The sequence below is a fragment of the Zootoca vivipara genome, chromosome 7 (genome assembly GCF_963506605.1).
Source record: "Zootoca vivipara chromosome 7, rZooViv1.1, whole genome shotgun sequence".
Classification (NCBI taxonomy): Eukaryota; Metazoa; Chordata; class Lepidosauria; order Squamata; family Lacertidae; genus Zootoca; species Zootoca vivipara.
The window spans coordinates 62,158,493-62,184,031 of NC_083282.1; the positions used below are offsets into that span (position 1 = coordinate 62,158,493).

The 25,539-nt window shown below is 43.4% G+C and overlaps 1 protein-coding gene across 4 annotated transcripts in view; it reads left to right on the top strand.

Moving 5' to 3' along the window:
* Positions 1-25,539, top strand: part of MAGI3 (membrane associated guanylate kinase, WW and PDZ domain containing 3) — a 141,471-nt gene that overhangs the window by 41,890 nt on the left and 74,042 nt on the right. For all 4 annotated transcript variants that reach the window (XM_035122261.2, XM_060277153.1, XM_060277154.1 and 1 more), the window contains exon 2: positions 18,817-18,933. In XM_035122261.2, the coding sequence (XP_034978152.2) occupies positions 18,817-18,933 (117 nt within the window). The remainder of the gene's footprint in view (positions 1-18,816; positions 18,934-25,539) is intronic.

A 25,539-nucleotide genomic window follows, 5' to 3' on the forward strand; every position in this document is an offset into this window, starting at 1 on the left:
TCGAGGCTGCTGTGGTGTGTGTGCTGCTTGAGTGCGCCGCTGTACTCGGTGTACTTCCTCCCTGTCAGATTCGGATTCGTCGGTGAGGTCTTCGTGGTAGACCCTCGGTTGGGATGGCGGGGCCGGTCGTGCCTCTTGCGTTGACCTCTCGGCGGCTTCGGTTGCCAGGGCTTCCTCCAGAGCAATCTGGAACGTGAGGTCTTTTTTGGCGTAGAGGCGTCGTTGCAACATCTCGTCCCTCAGGCCACCGACGAGGCGGTCACGAAGCATGTTCTCCAACTCTGAGAAGTTGCATAACCGGGCGGCTTGGCGGAGGGAGGTCACAAACCCAGTTATGGTTTCCCCCGGGGCTTGCCGCTTTGCGTAGAAGGCATTTCGGCAAGCTACCACCGAGGGCTGTGGTGAGAAGTGCTCCTTCAGCCGTTCCATTATTGTTTTGTAAGAGATGGTAGCGACATCTCTAGGTGCAAGGAGAGCCCGGGCGATTTCAAACGTGTCCTCTCCACAGACGCTGAAGAATGTCGCCCTCTTCATGGCATCGTTGGTGACTTCTTTCGCTTGCAGGAGGAAGTTGAAACGGGCGGCGTACCCTTCCCAGTCTCCTGATGCTGGTTTGAATGGCGAGAAGCTGCTGTCGGTTGCCATTCTGGGTTCCTTGGGTCCTGGAGCTGAAGCCTGGATGCACGGTGCGATGCAGCGGTGCAGCAGGTGGCGGTGCCGCGGTGCAGTGCGTGGTGGCGGTCAGCTCAGCAGGATCCCACCCTCGTCGCCAGTGAAATGTACTCGGAGTCGAGAGTGAATTTCATGCTCTTTATTCAGCTCATAGTCATCAAGGAGAAGAGGAGAAGAAGAATGGCTCTTTTCCCAAAACCATCTGCTTATATACATTATTTACACAATGGGCCTTGCGTGATTGGCTACTTCAGGGCTACACCTGTGGGCCAATTATATTGTGGATTGACTTCTGCCTGCAGCCTGATTGGCTGCTCCTACAGGCCAATCAGGTAGCAGATTCACTTCTGCCAGCCGCCTGATTGGCTGCTCCAGCAGGTCAATCAGGTTGCGGATTCACTTCCACCTGGAGTTGGATTGGGTAGCTCCCGCTGATTCTGAATCCTATTGTTCTAGGATTTAGCTCAGTACATAACACAATGTATTTTGCTTTTGTGTTTGTTTTGTATTGAGCTGCTCTCTTGTAAAATAAAATTATTGATCTAAATGGGGGGGATTCCCGTGGGTAGTTGCAGGGTTACGCCCAGTTCTCTAAATTTATATTCTACTTACCTGAACTTCATAGGTGAGTTTACATAATATATGTAAACTGGGGCCAGTTGTCTGGTTTGAGGCGCTTATATTTGTGAGCTCTGCTTCTAAGCATTTATCTCCAAGGTCACCCAGTGAACCCACATAATTACACATCCTCTGCACCACCTCCCACCGGGGGACACACTTCAAAATTACTTGTATACTTCCACTTTGGGAAGTCTGTTATAACCACTAGATGCCACTGTAGTGCACACAGTGACAAAATACAAGCATTAAAAAACCATAGCTTCCAAAAGGCTGCTTTCCCATTCAGAATTCTCTGAGAGGAGCTCAAGGAAGGAGTAGGAACAACTACTAATTTCTAACTGTAGATGTTTAAATAAGTGAGTTAATAAAAAATTTCACCAATGTAGAATACAAATTATGGAAAGAAACTAAAGTCCATCTTTGTACAAACTCACCTTTAGTGTTAGACAGTTTTGAAGTACCTGTTTCAGCCATGACAAGAAAAACTGCTCTGAAAGGATCATATTATGCAGGGAATTCACTTAGCTATTATTTTAAGTCCTTAACAAACGATGGTAGTGAGATGGTTTCTGAGATCCTTATGAGATTCAATAGTTTCCCACTTCCATGGCAAATTTATTTGAAGTATCTCTTCCAGAAAGGAAGGTGAAAATGGTTGTACTGTGTGTCCTTAAAGAGTATTTAGGAATGTGTACATAGCAGCTGGTGAATGTATGTACACACTATTCTCAGAGCAAGGATCATGATGTAGCAAAAGAGTTGGAGCTGCAAAAGAGACTGCCTAGTCTGGATCTGGGAAAGCAGCCAGATGGGACCAGGTACCTATTTTTGAACAAGGCTGCTTAATGGGTGACATTGGCATCTGAGAAATTTCTGTGATATGCCCCGATTATGGAACCTCCTTCTAAGGACGATCTGCCTGGTGCACTTTGGACACCAGGCAAAATTTCTCCGCAAACCATTGGTAAATGTAATTTATTGAATATCACTTATTTTCTTTGCCTCTAATATGTTTGTATTACTGCCTTAGGGAGTCTTCCGCCGTTCCTGTTTTATAATTATATATAATGGAATCTTCTTTTCACTTAATAACTGTATGGTGATATTAGTGTCTATATTGGCGGTGAGAGTAGGACACAATTCCCACTGCCATTTATCCAGGCTGCCAGGAAAAGGTACTCTGCCACTGTTTTTCAGTAACCGAGGCTCTCTATTGTAGCTGGGTATCAATCCTTTCTTTGTTCCCTTACTTCCTTCCTTTCCTTACACTTGTCATCTCCTACCCACAAGGGAGCTTGCTGCAGACTTCAGATTGTCAGGGAGGAAATATTTATGAAACATTAATAGGATAGACCTACAGTGCTTCTGTGAGAGCCAACCAGATGTCTACCCCACCAGTCGCCCTACCCCCATTGGCAAGTGTACTTGAGAAACATGAGGGAATTTGCAAGGAGGGTTGGCATGGTCAGCAAGCTGATTTTGAGTTGAGTCCAGAGTTGATTGATTTGAGAGCTTGAATTTGCCCTTCTGATCCAATTGCTTCCTTGCAAATAATATGAAATATGAAATTTAAAAGAGATTATCTCTATATATAGGGACCCAGGTGGCGCAGGGACCCAGGTGGTGCTGTGGTTAAACCACTGAGCCTAGGGCTTGCTGATCAGAAGGTTGGCGGTTCGAATCCCTGTGACGGGGTGAGCTCCCGTTGCTTGGTCCCAGCTCCTGCCAACCTAGCAGTTCGAAAGCACGTCAAAATGCAAGTAGATAAATAGGAACCGCTACAGCGGGAAGGTAAACGGCGTTTCCATGTGCTGCTCTGGTTTGCCAGAAGCGGCTTTGTCATGCTGGCCACATGACTTGGAAGCTATACGCCGGCTCCCTCGGCCAATAATGCGAGATGAGCGCGCCACCCCAGAGTCGGTCACGACTGGACCTAATGGTCAGGGGTCCCTTTACCTTTACCTTTATCTCTCTATATATAACAACAGTAGTACGTAATTTCAAAGACACTGTTTTGTTGGTATCTTTTTACTCATTCATTTCTTTTGCCTGGTCTTTATCAGACAGTTGGGGGTTTTTTTGTCTTTATTTTTAATAGCTGATACATTTGCAATCATTGCTGATATTCAAGCAATCTGTAACTCTTAATAAGTCAATTTTGGGTTTTTTTTGCCTACAGTTGTATATTAAGTTGAATACCTCATTGACCACAGTTGCATGTCACACTAACCAAACCATGGCTTAATGTGAATGCACTGGCTCCCAAGGGACCCCAGCTAAGCCAGGGTTTGATTTAGTAACTCCAAATCCGGGAGAGTTGTGTACAGCTATTAACCAAATGGGGGGGGGGGGACAAAAAAACAAAGCCAGTGGACCTGATGGGGTACCTGCCGAAATCGGTGGGCGGAATTGAACTTACACAACAACTTCACAAGCTCATTGAAAAAATCTGGGAAAGAGAAGAAATCCCAGCAGACTTTAGGGATGCCAAAATTATCAATCTCTTTAAAAAAGGTGACAGAACTGATTGTGGAAACTATCGAGCCATCTCTCTATTACCGTAGCTGCGGCTGGCAAAATTCTTGCAAGGATCTTAGCAAACTGTCTCGTAACAATATCCGAGGTGACCCTTCCTGAATCCCAAAATGGTTTTTTGCCTTCTAGGGGGACAATGGACATGATTTTCACCGCTCAACAGCTTCAAGAAAAATGCAGAGAGCAAAACCAACCCCTGTATATGCCATTTATTGACCTGACTAAGGCTTTTGACACTGTAAATCATAATGCCCTGTGGACTGTCCTTCTGAAAATTGGCTGCCCAGATAAATTTGTAAACATCATTCAGCCTCTCCATGATCACTGGCAGCAACAATAGCAGATAACAATGGCTCTCAAAGTGAACCATCCACAGTGGGATCAGGTGTTAAAACAGGGTTGTGTTATTGCCCCAACTCTATTCATTATTTTCATTGCCATGATCCTACACTTTGTCGAAGGGAAACTCCCCACCAGAGTAGAAATCATATATCGAACAGATGGAAAGCTCTTCAATCTGAACAGGCTAAAAGCAAAGAGTAAGGTTACCGTAACTTCTGTCATAGAGCTTCAGTATGCTGATGACAACATAGTATGCGCACACTCAGAGGATGACCTCCAGACCATCCTAAATATCTTTGCAGAAGCTTATGAAAAGCTTGGCCTATCACTCAACATCCAAAAAAAACAAAGTGCTGCACCAACAAATCTGGTCATGTTGTGAGATGCCTGATGATCGTCTTCCAAAGCAACTACTCTACAGTGGTACCTCGGTTTATGAACACAATTGGTTCCGGAAGTCTGTTCATAAACTGAAGCGTTCATAAACTGAAGCGAACTTTCCCATTGAAAGTAATGGAAAGTGGATTAATCCGTTCCAGACGGTCCGCAGAGTAACTGTTCATAAACTGAAGCGAACTTTCCCATTGAAAGTAATGGAAAGTGGATTAATCCGTTCCGGACAGGTCCGCGGACTACTCAACCTGAAGCGTTCATAAACTGAAACATGGGTGTAATTGGTTCCGGAAGTCTGTTCATAAACTGAAGCGTTCATAAACTGAAGCGAACTTTCCCATTAAAAGTAATGGAAAGTGAATTAATCCGTTCCAGATGGGTCTGCGGAGTTCATAAACCGAAAATTCATAAACCGAGGTGTTCATAAACCGAGGTTCCACTGTATTCCAAACTTAAAAATGGAAAGTGTAATACTGGTGGTCAACAAAAGAGGTTTAAAAACTGTCGCAAGGCAAATCTTTAAAAATGTAGTTTAAACACTGACAACTGGTAAACACTGGCCTGCGAGCGCTCCAGTTGGAGAACAGCCTTTACCAAAGGGCTTTGAAGACATTCAAACTCGGGACACAAGGGAGAAATGTGCTAAGAGGAAGGCATGCTTGGCAAATCCACACCGTGATCAACTCCCACCTGGAAACCAATGTCCCCACTGTGGAAGGACGTGTGGATCCAGAATTGGCCTCCACAGTCACTTACGGACTCTCTGTTAAAACCGTGTTTATGGAAGACAATTTTACTCGGCTACAAGTGATCGCCAGAGAAGAAAGAAGAAGAAGAAAGACAATAGTACAGGAGTTCTAGTCCACCCCTTGCTGATGAAGGAATTTAATAAAGTTGGCTGATCACTTTTGAATACAATCTCTAGTTTTAACTCTATGATTCTAAACCAGAGTATTAAACCAAACTCATACTCCCAGTTTCATAGAAATTTTCTGTAGCTGAAATATGTTTTAATTGTGGATGAATTTGTTTAAATCCTGATTAGTGTTTACGCTAGCATAGCTTTGGTTGTGTTTTGATGTTGGGTTATGAAGGTCATTTGTAGCAACTTCCCTGTAACTCTACTGTGATGCTAACTCTGATCTCACATTGGTAGATTAATTAATACTACCAATATAATGAAGGGAGGGGGGGAGAAAAACCTGACAATTTATTTCTTAATTGAAACTACTTTCCCTAGTGTTATATAAGCTTCTTGTGCAGTAAATTCCATTTCTAGGAGAAACTTAAAAAGTAAGAAACTGGTATTAAGTGCCAGACTATGCTAAGTGGGAGAAGAAAGTTGGCTACGCATCAGAAGAGGTGCTTGTAGCCCCTTAAGCACGACTTATGGGTTCAGCAGTCTTTTTTTTTAAGTTAATGCTTTTTAGGATTTGTTTAGTGAAATTGGAAATGGGTCAAGGTGAGTGAAGAATGAAAATGTATAGCTACTATAGGCTTACATTCTGTGGCAGCTAAAAGTGAAATGATCAATACATAATTTACGTGTGGCACAAGGGTAAGACATTTATATAATAGTCTATGGCTGGGCTTCTGAAGGGGTGATCCTGAAAGAGAATGTATTGATGAATGACATTGATCTGACAGTATTGTATTTCTTATGTTCTTAAGACATAAGGGACAACAGTGGTGTTAGGTTTTAACAATGTATTTAGTTCATCAAGCATACTGGTAGTTGTGACGTGCTTCTCTGTCAAGAGTGGTTGTGCAGTATGCTCCTTATAAACAAATCTTAAGTAAACGAAAAATATTCCTGATTGCAGAGTTTCATGAAGCTAATAAATTTGCAGTTAATAAATATGCAATTATCCAGTTATGTATGGCATCTTCCTCTTAATTTTAGTAACTTGAGAGTCCTCAGTTTGCATGAATTAAAGATTCATAATGGATGTGTGACTTCTATTTGCTTGAGCTTTTTCATGCTCTGATAGTACTTAGGATGCAACTAGATATGGTGTAGGACAGGGGGCAGCAACCTAAGGCCCATGGGCCGGAAGCGGCCCATGGAGGTTGTTTGACCGGCCTACGAGCTGCCCCCGAAACTAGTTGCCCGCTCGTGCACTGCGCTAAAGCAGCGCAGCACGGTGCGGGAACTTGCTTCTGCAGCACTGGAAATCGCGTCTGCGCAGATGCTGAAAACCACGCTCACGATCTGGCCCATGGAGGGATCTCCGCGGGAACGATCCGACCCAGGCAAGATAAGCCTTGCCACAACCCCTTGTGTAGGAGATGCCTTATAAGCATTGCCTGTGACTTTAAAACATATAAATAGTAACTAGGAAGGGCATTGTATTGGGACTACGGCACTAGGGGGTGAATTAACCCCTTTCCCCATATGGTATCCCTGATTTGCAGCCACCACTCAAAATTTCTTTTTGCATCATGTGGGAGATGTAATAATAGTTGCTTGATATCTGTAAGCAACTTTGACAGTAGGATATTTTCTCAGAGATGAACTAATGAATGCAAAAGGGTCTCCCCCTCACCCAGCACCATTGTTTTGATTTGATTCCTCTCCCCTAGCAGGTGCTATAATTTTTTATTTTTTTAAAAAACAACAACTGTGGGCAATGTTAACCTTGCATCACACTTTGTTTGGGTTTTAGATTCCCTAAATAAAACATTTAACAATTTGATGCAGAACTATTAGAATGAATGGCAAAGGGCAGATTGAAAAGGGTACATGGCACATATTGAGTCAAAGTTTGTGATGGAAATTCCCCTATAAAGTTAGCTGGTAAAATTCTTGATTAGGTCTTGTTTAGACTTAAATGATAACATTCTTGATAATTCCACATCTTCCACCAATGAGCCCCACAGATCTCCTTTTTCTATTTGTGCTGAAGATTACTTCATTATATATATATAATGTTTAGTTGTATGCATTATAGCTACTGGACTATAGTGCTTGGATTCAGAGATTCTCATCTTCCTGACGGAATGAGTTTTTCCTCTGTAGCTTGAAGTGAATCTTTAGATCCATCCGTCGGTGTAGCCAGGATTTAGATTGGATCAGTGTTAGGAGAGGAAGAACCGAGCCATCTGTGACATGTTTGGTCAGTTAATTAAATTTTATTTATTTATTTACTTGATTTGGGGGGACAGCTGCCTTCCTGCCCTCCCCTGTACCACGTGCATTGGGAACCTTTTTGAGCCTGAGGGCCACATTCCCTTCTGGGCAGGCTTCCAGGAGCAATGCTCCGGTGGGTGGGTCCCAGGGTCAAAAGTGGGCAGAGCAATGAAAATTAATTTTACCTTTCTATAGTACCATAGTTTTTACATGCCCCTCACCCTCCATTCAGGGAAGCTTGAGGCTTTACTGTACACAGAGCCAGTGAAGACTGTGACCAGGGGAGAGGGGATGTGGCCACTGGAATAGAGAGTTCTTTTTCCCTTGCTTAGTGCCATGAGAATGAGTTGCATTCTGTTCCCCTCTCTGGCACTAATGCAGAGTGCCAAAGGATAATAATTTCTTGCCAAAGGATGTGGGTAGCTACACGTGCAACAATTGCAAGTTGGTTGCCCTACTAGAAAACAAGGTTGCCCTTCTGGAAGAGAAGGTGCAGCAGCTTCAGGGGCGTGTATCTACGCTCCAGAGAATTAAAGAGCTGGAGCTTTTCTTGGATGCAGCAGAGCACACTGTCTGCACCAAGGAGGAGACAGGGGATCTCCCTGAGGAGGAGGTCAGTTCCCCAACACAGCAGCCAGATGTATGGAGGAACGTGACTCATAGAAGTAGAAGGCCCAGGGATCGCTCTGAGTGCTTAGAATTACACAACCGTTTTGAAGTGCTCATGGAAGACGAGGAACAGACTCCACCTGAGGATCTCTCCCTCATCACAGTTGATGAGGAATATGAAGACGAGCAGCAAAGTCAGTCCTCCGGGAATATGCAGGTAACCTTGGAAGGGACAGCACATGGAAGAATCCCAACCAAGCCTATGAAGAGGCGTGTAGTGGTGATAGGGGATTCCCTACTGAGGGGTACAGAAGCAGTGATCTGTGGGCCTGACAAGATGTCTCGAGAGGTGTGCTGTCTACCTTGGGCCAAGATCAAAGATGTAACAGAACGGCTGCAAGGAATCATAAAACCCACCGACAAATACCCCTTCCTTTTGGTGCATGTGGGAACCAATGACACTGCAAGCCATAGCTTACAGAAGATCAAAAATGATTATGAGGCTCTGGGCAGGAAGTTGAAGCAATTAGATGCACAAATTGTCATCTCTTCTGTCCTCCCAGTTGAACGACATGGCCCAGGGAGAGAGGGAAAAATAGGGGAAGTGAACAACTGGCTTCGCAAATGGTGCAAACAGGAACGGTTTGGATTCCTAGATCACGGTCTGCAGTTTCTTGAAGATGGACTTCTGGCAAGTGATGGACTGCACCTCACAAAAGTTGGGAGGAATGTTTTTGCCACAAAACTCAAAAACCTCATCAGGAGGGCTTTAAACTGACTTATGTGGGGGAGGGAGACAGTGGTCCTGAAGGTAGGAGTCTATCAAATGCTGAAGATGATCATCCAAATGTCAAGGACCAAATGGAGCAAGCAGCATGCAGACCTAGTGGTGGGACGAAAATATCGTTAAATAAGAGACATGGGGGAATGATCAACGGTCTTCAATGTCTGTATACTAATGCACAGAGCATGGGAAATAAACAAGATGAACTTGAGCTCTTGGTACAGCAAACTAAATATGACATAATAGGCATCACTGAAACCTGGTGGGATGAGTCTCATGACTGGAATGTAGTAATAGAGGGATACAATCTATTTAAGAGAAATAGACCAAACAGGAAAGGAGGAGGAGTAGCTTTATATGTTAGGGATATGTATACCTGTGAAGAGATCGAGGATTTAAAACTTCAAAGCCAAATTGAGAGTATCTGGGTCAAAATTAAGGGAGAGAAAAACAACAGTGATCTCATTGTGGGAGTTTACTATAGATCCCCAAGCCAAACTGAGGACACAGATGGTGCCTTCCTGGAACAGATGGCCAAGCATTCCAAAGGAAGTGAGATACCGGTAGTAGTAATGGGGGATTTCAACTATCCTGATATTTGTTGGATGTCAAACTCAGCCAAGAGCATAAGGTCGAACAGATTCCTCACTGGCCTTGCAGACAACTTCATTGTCCAGAAAGTGGGAGAAGCAACAAGAGGATCAGCCATTTTAGATCTGGTCCTAACCAATAGTGATGACTTGGTTAGTGGGGTAGAAGTGGCAGGATCATTAGGTGGGAGTGACCATGCTCTTCTGGAGTTTATTATCCAGCGGAAAGGAGCAACCAAGCATACTAAGGTCCAAATTCTAGACTTTAAGAAAGCCAACTTCAGAAAACTTAGGGAAACGCTGAGTGAAATCCCATGGACAGTAATACTAAAAGGGAAGGGAGTTTATGATGGTTGGGAGTTTGTTAAAAGGGAGATATTAAAAGCACAACTTCAGGCAATACCAATGAGACGGAAACATGGAAGGTGCCTAAAGAAGCCAGGCTGGCTATCTAAAGAACTTTTGACTGAGTTAAGATTTAAAAGGGATATGTACAAAAAATGGAAAAGGGGGGAAATCTCCAGAGAGGAATTCAAACATATAGCCAGCACGTGTAGAGACAAAGTCAGAAAAGCTAAAGCACAGAATGAACTCAGGCTCGCTAGAGAGGTTAAAAGCAACAAAAAGGGCTTTTATGGGTATGTCCGTAGCAAAAGGAAAAACAAGGAAACAGTGGGGTCACTCAGAGGAGAAGATGGTGAAATGCAAACAGGGGACAGAGAAAGGGCAGAACTCCTCAATGCCTTCTTTGCCTCAGTCTTCTCCAAGAAAGAAAACAACGCCCGACCTGAAGAATATGGAGCAGATGATTCAGCAGGGGAAACACAGCCCAGAATAAGTAAGGAGGTAGTACAAGAATACTTGGCTAGTTTAGATGTATTCAAGTCTCCAGGGCCAGATGAACTACATCCAAGAGTATTAAAAGAACTGGCAGAGGTGATTTCAGAACCACTGGCAATAATCTTTGAAAATTCCTGGAGAACAGGCGAAGTTCCAGCAGACTGGAGGAGGGCAAATGTTGTCCCTATTTTCAAAAAGGGGAAAAGAGAGGACCCAAACAATTACCGCCCAGTCAGCCTGACATCAATACCAGGAAAGATTCTAGAGCAGATCATTAAGCAAACAGTCTGTGAGCACCTAGAAAGAAACTCTGTGATCACTAAAAGTCAGCATGGGTTCCTGAAAAATAAGTCATGTCAGACTAATCTGATCTCATTTTTTGACAGAATTACAAGCCTGGTAGATGAAGGGAACGCTGTGGATGTAGCCTATCTTGATTTCAGCAAGGCCTTTGACAAGGTGCCCCATGATATTCTTGTAAAGAAGCTGGTAAAATGTGGGCTAGACAATGCTACCATTCAGTGGATTTGTAACTGGCTTACTGACCGAACCCAAAGGGTGCTCATCAATGGCTCCTCCTCATCCTGGAGAGTAGTGACTAGTGGGGTGCCACAGGGTTCTGTCTTGGGCCCAGTCTTGTTCAACATCTTTATCAATGACTTGGATGATGGGCTTGAGGGCATCCTGAGCAAGTTTGCAGATGACACCAAATTGGGAGGGGTGGCTAACACCCCAGAGGACAGGATCACACTTCAGAATGACCTTAACAGATTAGACAACTGGGCCAAAGCAAACAAGATGAATTTTAACAAGGAGAAATGTAAAGTACTACACTTGGGCAAAAAAAATGAAAGGCACAAATACAGGATGGGAGACACCTGGCTTGAGAGCAGTACATGTGAAAAGGATCTAGGAGTCTTGGTAGACCACAAACTTGACATGAGTCAGCAGTGTGATGCAGCAGCTAAAAAAGCCAATGCAATTCTGGGATGCATCAATAGGAGTATAGCATCTAGATCAAGGGAAGTAATAGTACCACTGTATTCTGCTCTGGTCAGACCTCACCTGGAGTACTGTGTCCAGTTCTGGGCACCACAGTTCAAGAAGGATACTGATAAGCTGGAACGTGTCCAGAAGAGGGCAACCAAAATGGTCAAAGGCCTGGAAACGATGCCTTATGAGGAACGGCTTAGGGAGCTGGGTATGTTTAGCCTGGAGAAGAGAAGGTTAAGGGGTGATATGATAACCATGTTCAAATATATAAAAGGATGTCATATAGAGGAGGGAGAAAGGTTGTTTTCTGCTGCTCCAGAGAAGCGGACACGGAGCAACGGATTCAAACTACAAGAAAGAAAATTCCACCTAAACATTAGGAAGAACTTCCTGACAGTAAGAGCTGTTCGGCAGTGGAATTTGCTGCCAAGGAGTGTGGTGGAGTCTCCTTCTTTGGAGGTCTTTAAGCAGAGGCTTGACAGCCATCTGTCAGGAATGCTTTGATGGTGTTTCCTGCTTGGCAGGGGGTTGGACTGGATGGCCCTTGTGGTCTCTTCCAACTCTATGATTCTATGATTCTACAGCCTTCTGCCTCATCTAAACCTGAACAAGCTGTAGTTAGTCTTAACTACGGTTACTAGGAATAATAGTTTGAAGTTGGATTGTTTCCGCTAACCATAGTTAAAATTAACCTTAATTTGTCTGGGCTGATAGACATAGAAAGCTGGTTAATCTAAAATGTAAACTAAAGCTTTCATTCTCATCCTTATAGCCATACTGGAAGGGGGTGGGCACAAATCCAAGGCTAGTTGCAGCTCATTAATGTAATAATAAGTTGTGATTTGCTACTGTGTCCAAACCAGCCTTTTCTTTCTATATATATATATATATATATATATATATATATATATATATATTGCAAAAATATATTTTTGGAACTTGGATTTTAATGAAACATTGTTTATGTCCTCTTTAGTTAATAGCTTGGGTAAGATCCACTTGATAATGGATGTTTTGGACTGATTGCGGTTGAAAAGTACTGGTAGTTTTTCCTGTTGTTGAATCCTGGCAAAGGTCTAATTCACACCCAACTGTTAGCATCATAGCATGCTCCCTCGCTGTCAAATACTATAGCTTTGCTTCAACAGGGCATGCTCAGAACCTTCACATGCTAATTTCGTAAAGTTGTAGTAGTTGTCAAATAAAGGAGAACTTTTGACCTTTTCTTCTCTTAATTCTTGAAACACATTAATCTAAACACCTTTTTAGTTAATGTTTTGGTAAGAGATTCAAAACAAGCCTATTTCCTGTATGTACTGTTGAGTTCTAAGCTCAGGATAATGACTTTGTGCGACCTACTTCTCACAATATGGTTATTATTCAGCATTTAGCCTGTCATTACATAAAGGCAACTGGTGCATAATTGAATGGACTCCGTAGCATATGTACTCTGAGTTGTGTTATACAAAGCAAAGATGACAAAAAACCCTGTTTTCTGCAAGGTTTTGGCATGGAATGCCAAAATAAAATGTTTTACCATTCTAAAAGTGTTAAGGAATTAAAAAGCTGTGTGTTTAAAAAACATTAAATGTCTTTTAAAAAATTAATTCCATAAAAACCAGGAGTGTTGTGGCATAGGAAACTGCAGCAATTGCTTTAGCAGCAGCAGTATTGATTGAGGCTATATAGCGCCTGATTTATTAACTTTTTTCTTTCTTCAGAATCTTTGTAAATTCCCACCCAATTTGAGTCATGTCCAAGGCGCTGAACTGGATGCTCCAAAATGAAAGAGGCACTTTGTGTAGGAGTTCTATCCTGGATACATTTGCTACAAATGCTTATAAGAATCTGAGTTAATATCATTAAGGCAGATGAACTTTTTGTGGATTAAAAAAATAATACTGTACTGTGGACCTGCTGCTGAAGGCACATAGAATGTTTTTCATCTTAGGGAAATCTTAATGTGAATGTTTTTATTAGGTTGCTAATATGGATTTTAAATTAAATGGAATTAACTTTAAATGGAATTAAAAGACGCCTGCTTCTTGGGAGAAAAGCAATGACAAACCTAGACAGCATCTTAAAAAGCAGAGACATCACCTTGCCGACAAAGGTCCGTATAGCTAAAGCTATGGTTTTCCCAGTAGTGTTGTATGGAAGTGAGAGCTGGACCATAAAGAAGGCTGATCGCCAAAGAATTGATGCTTTTGAGTTGTGGTGCTGGAGGAGGCTCTTGAACGTCCCATGGACTGCAAGAAGATCCAATCTATCCATTCTGAAGGAAATCAGCCCTGAGTGCTCACTGGAAGGACAGATTGTGAAGCTGAGGCTCCAATACTTTGGCCACCTCATGAGAAGAGAAGACTCCCTGGAAAAGACCCTGATGCTGGGAAAGATTGAGGGCACAAGGAGAAGGGGAGGACAGAGGACAAGATGGTTGGACAGTGTTCTCGAAGCTACGAACATGAGTCTGACCAAACTGCGGGAGGCAGTGGAAGACAGGAGTGCCTGGCGTGCTCTGTTCCATGGGGTCGCGAAGAGTTGGACACGACTAAACGACTAAACAACAAAAACAACAAATATGGATTTAAAATGCTATGTGGAGTATGATGAGATATTTATATTTTCACCATAAAGGTAAAGGGACCCCTGACCATTAGGTCTGTCGTGATCGACTCTGGGGTTGCGGCGCTCATCTCGCATTATTGGCCAAGGGAGCCGGCGTACAGCTTCCAGGTCATGTGGCCAGCATGACTAAGCTGCTTCTGGCGAACCACAGCACCTTCCCGCTGGAGCAGTACCTATTTATCTACTTGCACTTTAACATGCTTTCGAACTGCTACGTAGGTTGGCAGGAGCAGGGACCTAACAACGGGAGCTCACCCCATCGCGGATATTCGAACCCCCGACCTTTTGCTCGGCAAGCCCTAGGCTCTGTGATGTAACCCACAGTGCCACCCGCGTCCCTATTATCACCATACTCTTCACCAAAAAAGTCTCCCATAGTGGCTTACAATAATAATAAAAAAGTTGATCCCTGCCCTCAGGCTTAAAACCTAATTTAAAAAAAACAGCACAAATGGAAGAAGGGAAAAAGCAAACTCAGGTACTGCATTCATTCTTTTACTTACAAAATTCTTAAATCTAGCCAGGAGGGACAAAGCAAGCTTCCTGCAGTTACTCCCTCTCTGACTAATAGATGGGACAAGGTTGCCCCTTGGCCCTCTGGCTGAGGACAGCGTGTGTTGCCCTTCAGATCTGTAGACTATGTTCTGGATAGGTTTACACTCCCCATGAAAGAGCAGGTACATGGATTGGAAGTTCTGCTCCATTCATCACTTTCACTGTATGATGGTGGCAGTTGCTAGGAGCAGCTTTTTTAAAAGTTTTTTTCCCTAGGGCTTTGGGCTGCTGTTTCTGAGTCTGTTACCTCCAGACTAGATTATTATTACATAGATAATGTTCAGGGCCAGCTCTAGGGGTAGGCTGGGTGGCGTGGGGCGCCAGGGCGCCGGACCAGCAGGGGGGCGCCGGAGCGATTTCCGCGCCAGGGCGCCCGACATGCTTGAGACGGCCCTAATAATGTTATCTATGTGTGTGTTTGTGTGTGTGTGTGTGTGTGTGTGTGTGTGTGTGAGAGAGAGAGAGAGAGAGAGAGATTGTTTAGCAACTTTAGGTTTGTTGGGGTAAAAAAAAACTTTATACTGTACCAAATCTGAACATCGCACTAAAATTTCTCTGCCATTGTTTCTTTATACTCATTCAAGTGAAGATCAAAGCAAGAGTTTTTTGGGCCATATGCACTATCACACAGCTCGTGCATGGTATAACCTACTAAACAACACTTCGTTGTGTAGCTTTATTTGCAAATACAGCTAAAATGGACTGTATAGAAAAGACAGAAAATATTATTATATAAGACTAAGCAGTAAACGTTGTTTAAAGTCCCTGAAGCAGCTAATTATTTTACTGTTCTCAAGCTGCTTTCAGATGTTTTATTTCCCTTCACTGTCTTGTCTGCTTTTCTTCTGTTTCCCTTCAGGGTTTTATTGTAACAGCTTTTGTTGTTCCTGAATTATCCTTAGAAAATGGCTGCACCCTATGAAGCAGAACACTTGGAAATTGATTTTTCTATCCACAGGGTTTGAGTTGGGGGTTTGGGGGGGGGTGTTTTTTTTTTTTTTAGAGAGAGAGAGTATAGAATATTCTACTTGTAAGAATAGGGAATATGCTGTAAATCAACCTGTACCTCCATGTTTTATTTTGTACACACACAGTTGAACTGTTTACAAAGCTGCATATGCCCTAGCAAAATGTCCTAATAATGAACTGTAACAAATTTTTATATCTGACAAGGAGATGGATGAACCACTTGAACAAATGTTGACAAATAAGTCTTTTAGTAGCCAGTAAACATAAGAAAATCTATAACTGCCTTTTGTTGAAATGCTTACATTTATTATTATTATTATTATTATTATTATTATTATTATTATTATTAGCTGACCCGGCCACCCGTTGCTGTGGTTCTTTCCTGTGACCCCCCCCCCGTTCTGATCCATTACGTATCCTGCCCCTCCTCCCTCCACCCTGGCTCATCCCTGTGTTTTGGTAGGATACCCTTCCCTCTGTTGTCCCTGAGGAGTGTTGGCCCCTCCCCCCTGTATCTCCATACCTTGGCCCCCACCCTTGGAGAAGGAACTGTTAGTATCTGGGTTCTATTTCCCAGCATGTACTTTTGTCTGAGCCCTCTGTTTTCCCTGGGGAGTGTTGGCCCCTCCCCCCTGTATCTCCATACCTTGGCCCCCACCCTTGGAGAAGGAACTGTTAGTATCTGGGTTCTATTTCCCAGCATGTACTTTTGTCTGAGCCCTCTGTTGTCCCTGGGGAGTGTTGTCCCCTACCCCCGGTATCTTCCTACATTGGCCCCCACCCTTGGAGAAGGAACTGTCAGCTTCTAGGTTCTATTTCCCAGCATGCACTTTTGTCTGAGCCTTCTGTTTTCCATGGGGAGTGTTGTCCCCTCCCCCATGTATCTCCATACCTTGGCCCCCACCCTTGGAGAAGGAACTGTTAGTATCTGGGTTCTATTTCCCAGCATGTACTTTTGTCTGAGCCCTCTGTTGTCCCTGGGGAGTGTTGGCCCCTACCCCCGGTATTTTCCTACATTGGCCCCCACCCTTGGAGAAGAAACTGTCAGTTTCTGGGTTCCATTTCCCAGTATTTACTTTTGTCTGAGCCCTCTGTTGTCCCCTCCCCCCCTGTATCTCCATACATTGGCCCCTGCGCACACATCGTGAACATTTCTATATATTTAGATTAAGGATCGGGGGTGATGATGCACCCTGGGACCCAGAGAACTACTTTAAAAATCCCGACCGGGGGGGGGGGGGGTCAAATAGCGAAGCTCCACAACCCCGTAGCAACAGACAGGCCCAGACAGAAGGAGGGGGGGGTCATATGGGCCACTTGGCGCGGGCCTCCGAATCCAAAGGGGGCCTCGGTCAGCATATTCACAATCAGTAAAATGAAAAAGGTAACAAAAGGGTTATAAACAGGGCCACGTTATCTACCTGGCCCGGGCCTCTGTCTGGCCCTGCAAGGGCCTGGCAACAGAGGGCACGTTCTGAAGCACCCGAGTTGTTCAGTTCCATAAAAAACCCAGGAAGTGGCAAGGGGAAGGTAGGGGATTGTAAATCGAGGGGGGGGGTTGGGCACTGCAAATATCTGAGGACTTAAACTGGGGAGAGAAAGTGCATGTTTTTTTTTAAAAAAAAAAAAGACGCAGAGGCTTGCGTTCAGTCGTAGTAATAAAGTCTAGGTTAAAAGGGGCATGACTGCCCTTACTTAAAATGGCCGCCGGAGCCTCGCATGTGACATAACACCCACTAAATTATAAACCGAAAACCCCTCGCTGTGCCGCCAAGTGTGTGTTAGGAGAAATGATGAACGACTGCCTAATGCTGCCAGGCATTTATTAATGCAGCCGCCGGGAGAGGCTTTGGGCTTGGGCTTTGGGGGTGGAATGGCTGTTTTGGTGGTTATTGGACAGTTGCTCCCCCCCACCCTATGTCAGCCCATGACCTATTTGGGCTCCTCCTCCCCCCACCTCCCACCTAGGGCTCCATTCGGGATAGTATTTAAAGGGCTGTAGAGCTGAGGCCTAGTCTGTAAAATGGAGCCAAGGCCTAGTCTTTAGGCTGTAAAGTAGAGGCAAGGCCTTGGCTTGGGCTAGTATTTAAATGTGACGTGAGGCCTCCACCCTGCCTCTCCATTCCTTGGCCCTGGCCTGACTCTTTGGATTGTCTTGTAATGGCCGCCTTGGTGGTTTCAGTTGCTTGGTTGATGACATCATTATTTTGTGGGTGTGGCGTAGACTCCATGGGGAGGGAGGGGTGTAGGAGGAGGAGCTGAGGGAATAACGGCACTTGAGGGCGCTGTTTGACTTGGTGGAAAACCAGGTTTATACCTGCCCAGGTGCGAGATTTGAGGGATTTTCTTTTCCAACAATGCTCGGGGAGTGGCCTGGATCATTGTGTCAAAATTTCAGGACGATCGGTCAAGCGGTTACAGAGAAAAGTTCAGCCGACACTTTCAAGATTTTTACATTTTTATATATATAATTATTATTATAGCAGGCACTTTGTTTACTTCCGCTATTAGAGAGAGAGAGAGAGAGAGAGAGAGAGAGAGAGAGAGAGAGAGAGAGAGAGAGATGATAGATAGATAGATAGATAGATAGATAGATAGATAGATAGATAGATAGATAGATAGATAGATAGAGCGAGCGGCTAGGCTCCATCTATTGCCACATTTGCTTGAGACACTCATGCATGTCTGAACCTGTTTCCATGTTTGGGAACAACAGGTGGCTGAAGGAGTGATGGTGATATTGATGATTTTATCATTTATACACCGCTCATCTGGCTGGGTCTCCCCAGACACTCTGGGCAGCCCACAGCACATCAAAAATTGTAAAATGTTAGACATTAAAATTTTCCCAATGCAGTTTGTTGTTAGGGGAACTCTTCCTTCTGTTGTGTCAACTCTGTCCTCTTCAGCTGTTTTAGATAGAAGATGGTAATTTTGAGGGCCACAGGTTCCCCATCTGCCACAGGGAGTATGGCTATTGATATCTGCAAAAGCATGGTTGGTTTCACCAACATTGAAAGTGTTGGTGTTTCCATTTATTTTGTTCATGGAGTCTCTTCTATCTGAGAAGCGCTTTCTTATAAATTATGGGTCCTTGGTGTTTTACTGTAATTACAGATTACAGTATTCTAAGATGCTCTGTTCTTGTCTTACAGGCAAAGTCATCAACAAAGATTTGCGTCACTATCTAAGCCTGCAGTTCCAGAAAGGTTCAATTGATCATAAACTACAGCAGGTGATCAGAGATAATCTCTACTTAAGAACAATCCCATGTAAGTGTTTTAACATACCGACATAACTATTTTGTTAAACATTCAATATCTCCATAAAGAATACATACCATATGTATAGGCCGCAGCCATCTTATTCAAAAGGATGAAATGAAGTGAAGTGAAAAGGTAATAGGTTTACAGTATTTGTTTTAAGGTATTTGTATACCACCTCTTCCTGAACATGTTTCCATTTTTTAAGACATTGAAAATTATAAAATATATAATATATAAAATCTGGATCTTTATCTCCACCACTTCCTGTGAGTCAAGTTTGAGAGATGGGCTTACTTATCTGCAATGCTGAAGTATCATGGCTTTCTATCTCACCCACTATTTCTTTATTCGTCTTTTCTTATTAAACCATTTCTTATGCCATTCTTAGACTTTCTGTGTGTGTAGAATAACAAACAAATGTTAATAATAAGAAGAACAATATGCTATATTAGACCACACGTTTTCCATACTTGCATCTTTCTTAATCAGCATTTCTCTTCTTGTTCTTCATTGTAATAGATTGTGGTAAACACAAGAAACTTGACCTTAGTTTACTTTTGGAGCTACATAAAACTTTAAACAGAATGTTTGCTTAAATAGCTTTCATATTCCTTTTACTCCAGTACCATAAAATATAGTGCCCTTCTCTACCGTGTTTCTCATATTATAAGTCATGTCTTATAATCTTTTTTTCTCAAGAAAATAAGCCTATGGCTTATTTTCGGGGGGTGTCTTATTATTTTTTTAAAAAAATTACAGTATGGTACCTCCCCTGTCCGGCGCCCGGAACTGGCTGCTGCTGCGCTGCTGGGCGTGTTGTCGGCGCTTCAGCAGGGCACGCTGCTGGGTCCCGCCGGGTCGGGGCTTCACGCGGCGCGCGCTGAGGCTCTTGCCGGATCCCGGCTCGGAGCAGCGCGCGCTGCGGCTCTTGCTGCGTCCCACCGCTGGGTTGGGGCTTGGAGCAGCACCAGCGCCAAGCGCCAACCCAGCGGCGGGACCGGCGGGACCTGCAGCGCGCGCGACAGGAAGAGGAGGGACCAGCGAGTGGCAGCCGCGGCGGCCAATGAAGGCTCGGCCGGGTGTTTTTTGTCATTGTAGCTGCGTCCCGCTGCGTCCCTCCTCTTCCTGTCGTGGCTCGGCGCCCGGAACTGGCTGCTGCTGCACGCGTTGTCGGCGCTTCAGCAGGGCACGCTGCTGGGTCCCGCCGGGTCGGGGCTCCACGCGGCGCGCGCTGAGGCTCTTGCCGGGTCTCGCCGCCGGGTCGGGGCTCGGATCAGCGCGGGCTGTGGCTCTTGCTGCGTCCCGCCACCGGGTCGGGGCTTGGAGCAGCACGCACTGCGGCTCTTGCCAGTCCCGCCGCCGGGTCAGCGCTTGGTGCGGTGCATGCTGCTGGACATTTTGGAGGGGCAGCAGCAGCCGGTTCCGGGCGCTGACAGGCATCTTCCTCTTCCATGGCGCCATCCAGACCTGCTCCCACCACTACGGCTTATTTTTGGGGTATGTCTTATATTTCTTCAACTCAGGAAAATCCTGCCATGGCTTATTTTGTAGGGATGACTTAAAATATGAGAAACACGGTATCTAGACACTTTTTTTGTTTAAGCTCTGTTGGTAGCAAGTTTTGTTTTTTAATTTATTTTTTAGACTTTCACAAATCATTAATACATTAAGGAGGAAAAAATCAAAATGAATGAAATATTATGGACATCTAATATAAAACAATAAAATCACTATGTAAGCTTCCTTCATAGTACCTAATAATCTATGAGGTTGTATCAATACCCCCATGCACAATTTTTAAAGAGATTATTCTCTGACTTTAATTTTGGTTAACTTGCTCATGAATGTGGTTTCTAAAGCTCTGGAGACTTTTCAGTTTCTACTGGCAAGCCAGGATTTCCCCCATTTATAGGTTAAGGCAATCCTTACTGTCATGTGATGGGTAATTATTTCTAAAATATCTCATAATACCATGTATCTTGCATAACAACAACATAAAAACCTGTCAACAGGTCATTTGGAATGGTATTTATATGAAGTTCCAATATTAATTTCCAAAATACTACATTTTTAATACTTCCTCCAAATAGGATATACCACATTTTCCCATGTATAAGATTACCGTAGGTTTTTTCCCTAAAAAATAATTTGGAGTTGTTTTATACACGGGGGCCATCTCCCCCCATTTTCTTAAATCGGAGTCCCCCAAAATAGGGGTCGTCTTATACATGGGGGTGTCTTATAGACGGGAAAATATTGTATGTCTCTCCCAGACATGTCTTCAAAGAATGTCATCAGGACCTGCATAGATTTTGCTTGTTCTACACAGAGCCAAATACTGTATTTAGATAGTGGGTGATATCCAACCAAGTCATAGTAATTAATCATCCATTGATTTCAGTGCATCTGCTCGTGAGTATGACAAGCTCACCCAGTGTCTTAATTTCTCTCTCTTAAACTTTGGTATCTTTTACTTAAAGTTATTAAACAATAAAGATTGAAATAAACCAACTTTAATCAGTACTCCTTTGCATTAACAACACAAAAAATCTGCAGGAAAGTGCTGTGTCTGAGTAAACTAAATGTATATTCGTCTCAAAGTAATATTTTGAATGTGCTGTGTTTTGGAAGCCTAACTTTAAACTATTTGAATGTTTTGAATTAGTTCATTGAACTGGAAAAAAACCTTGAGGCTGTGTTTAAGTTTGTTCTTCAAATACTTCCCCTCAGTTCAGAAATCTCAGTAGATCAAAAGACTTATTTAATAGATGTAGGTGAGAAGCATGACAAAACACGAAAGGAAAGTCAATTTTGACCAAACTGCAATATTATTGAGGTAATAAATTGTATTGGAATTACTGCCTACTAGTTTATATAACAGAAAATCTTTTTTTAATCCACCCTTGTTATAAAATTGCTATTTACTGGATTGAGCTGGAGGACATTCGGTGAACAGGGTGATGTCTCCCTCTGGATGTGATATGCAGGGTCTTCAAAGCCTTTTGCCTCCTCTTCCTGCAGGTTCTTCCTCCCTGCAGCTGGTTAGCACAGGTCTTTTTGCTTTCCATGGAGAATTTTCCTTCTTCCTTTGTTTTTTAGTCTCCTTCATCTCCTTGTTCATCGCTTCCTTTCCTTTGTGTGCTCTTTAAAAAAAAGCTTATTATATCTTCGCCCTTTGTCTTTGCTCCAATCCCATTCAGCCAGATATTCCTAGGGTAGCTTTCAATTGCCAAGGAATGACTATCTCCCACAAATGCTTACCATCAGACTCTGTTATACCGCTACAAAAATCCAACAACCCATACTTCCCTGTAAAGTCCTTTTTACAAAAGTGACAAAGCACCTCAATAAGAGTTGGCCGGTCTTATAAGTGACACAGGTAACCTCAGTGTTTTTGGTACTTAGACCTCTCCAAATAGGTTAATTTCCCTAAATAGATGGCAATAAGATTTTAATCAGATGTTTACATTTTACTTTAAATTACACAAATAATTTATGCTGAAATATAATTTCCTAACATGTTAACGCTTATGCTGATAATTTCCTAAATATTGGTCAAGTGTGACTGCTATTGCTTATGTAGCCAATACAGCACTGCACATAAACAAGAGGAAAGTAATGACAGGCTTGGAAGAGATTTCCGGCTAGAGGGGGCAACATAACTGAAACTGAAATTTGAGGTACTTTTGCCCTTGCTAAAGCATGACATCAAAAGCCCCTGCAGTCAGAAATTCTTAATCTGTTCACAGCAAAAAGTGTGATGGACTGTAACTGGATGCACTAGCAATAAAATTATATAATTCCAATAGGCTGGTTCCTAAACAATGTTGTTGTTTAGTCGTTTAGTCGTGTCCGACTCTTCGTGACCCCATGGACCATAGCACGCCAGGCACTCCTGTCTTGCACCGCCTCCCGCAGTTTGGTCAAACTCATGTTCGTAGCTTCGAGAACACTGTCCAACCATCTTGTCCTCTGTCGTCCCCTTCTCCTAGTGCCCTCAATCTTTCCCAACATGAGGGTCTTTTCCAAGGATTCTTCTCTTCTCATGAGGTGGCCAAAGTATTGGAGCCTCAGCTTCACGATCTGTCCTTCCAGGGAGTACTCACGGCTGATTTCCTTAAGAATGGATAGGTTTGATCTTCTAGCAGTCCATGGGACTCTCAAGAGTCTCCTCCAGCACCATAATTCAAAAGCATCAATTCTTCGGCGATCAGCCTTCTTTATGGTCCAGCTCTCACTTCCATACATCACTACTGGGAAAACCATAGCTTTAACTATACGGACCTTTGTCGGCAAGGTGATGTCTCTGCTTTTTAAGATGCTGTCTAGGTTTGTCATTGCTTTTCTCCCAAGAAGCAGGCGTTTTTTAATTTCGTGACTGCTGTCACCATCTGCAGTGAACAAGGAGCCCAAGAAAGTAAAATTTCTCACTGCCTCCATTTCTTCCCCTTCCATTTGCCAGGAGGTGATGGGACCAGTGGCCATGATCTTGGTTTTTTTGATGTTGAGCTTCAGACCATATTTTGCGCTCTCCTCTTTCACCCTCATTAAAAGGTTCTTTAATTCCTCCTCGCTTTCTGCCATCAAGGTTGTGTCATCTGCATATCTGAGGTTGTTGATATTTCTTCCGGCAATCTTAATTCCGGCTTGGGATTCATCTAGTCCAGCCTTTCGCATGATGAATTCTGCATATAAGTTAAATAAGCAGGGAGACAATATACAACCTTGTCGTACTCCTTTCCCAATTTTGAACCACTCAGTTGTTCCATATCCAGTTCTAACTGTAGCTTCTTGTCCCACATAGAGATTTCTCAGGAGACAGATGAGGTGATCAGGCACTCCCATTTCTTTAAGAACTTGCCATAGTTTGCTGTGGTCGACACAGTCAAAGGCTTTTGCATAGTCAATGAAGCAGAAGTAGACGTTTTTCTGGAACTCTCTAGCTTTCTCCATAATCCAGCGCATGTTTGCTATTTGGTCTCTGGTTCCTCTGCCCTTTCGAAATCCAGCTTGCACTTCTGGGAGTTCTCGGTCCACATACTGCCTAAGCCTGCCTTGTAGAATTTTAAGCATAACCTTGCTAGCGTGTGTAATGAGCGCAATTGTGCGGTAGTTGGAGCATTCTTTGGCACTGCCCTTCTTTGGAATTGGGATGTAGACTGATCTTCTCCAATCCTCTGGCCATTGCTGAGTTTTCCAAACTTGCTGGCATATTGGGTGTAGCACCTTAACAGCATCATCTTTTAAAATTTTAAATAGTTCAGCTGGAATATCATCACTTCCACTGGCCTTGTTATTAGCAGTGCTTTCTAAGGCCCATTTGACTTCACTCTCCAAGATGTCTGGCTCAAGGTCAGCAACCATACTACCTGGGGTGTACGAGACCTCCATATCTTTCTGGTATAATTCCTCTGTGTATTCTTGCCACCTCTTCTTGATGTCTTCTGCTTCTGTTAGGTCCTTACCACTTTTGTCCTTGATTATGGTAATAATAATAATAATAATAATAATAATAATAATAATAATAATAATAATTTATTTATACCCCGCCCATCTGGCCGGGTTCCCCCAGCCACTCTGGGCGGCTTCCAACAAAACAGAAATTCTAAAATACAGAAATCCATCAAACATTAAAATACAGAAATCCATTAAACATTAAAAGCTTCCCTAAACAGGGCTGCCTTGAGATGCCTTCTAAAGGTCTGGTAATTGTTGTTCTCTTTGACCTCTAGTGGGAGGGCATTCCACAGGGTGGGTGCCACTACCGAGAAGGCCCTCTGCCTGGTTCCCTGTAACTTGGCTTCTCGTAGTGAGGGAACCGCCAGAAGGCCCTCGGAGCTTGTACGAAATGTTCCTTTCATATCTCCAATTTTCTTGAACAGATCTCTGGTTTTCCCCATTCTATTGTTTTCCTCTATTTCTTTGCATTGCTCATTTAAGAAGACCCTCTTGTCTCTCCTTGCTGTTTTTTGGAAATCTGCATTCAGTTTCCTGTATCTTTCCCTATCTCCCTTGCATTTTGCTTGCCTCCTCTCCTCCGCTATTTGTAAGGCCTCGTTGGATAGCCATTTTGCTTTCTTGCATTTCCTTTTCCTTGGGATGGTTTTCGTTGCTGCCTCCTGTATAATGTTACGAGCCTCCATCCATAGTTCTTCAGGCACTCTGTCCACCAAATCTAAATCCTTAAACCTGTTCCTCACTTCCACTGTGTATTCATCTGGGATTTGATTCAGATTGTATCTTACTGGCCCAGTAGTTTTTCCTACTTTCTTCAGTTTAAGCTGGAATTTTGCTATAAGAAGCTGATGATCTGAGTTACAGTCAGCTCTAGGTCTTGTTTTTGCTGACTGTATAGAGCTTCTCCATCTTTGGCTGCAGAGAATATAATCAATCTGATTTCGATGCTGCCCATTTGGTGATATCCATGTGTAGAGTCGTCTCTTGTGTTGTTGGAAGAGAGTGTTTGTGATGACCAGCTTGTTCTCTTGACAGAACTCTATTAGCCTTTGCCCTGCTTCATTTTGAACTCCAAGGCCAAACTTGCCAGTTGTTCCTTTTATCTCTTGATTCCCTACTTTAGCATTCCAATCCCCTGTAATGAGAAGAACATCC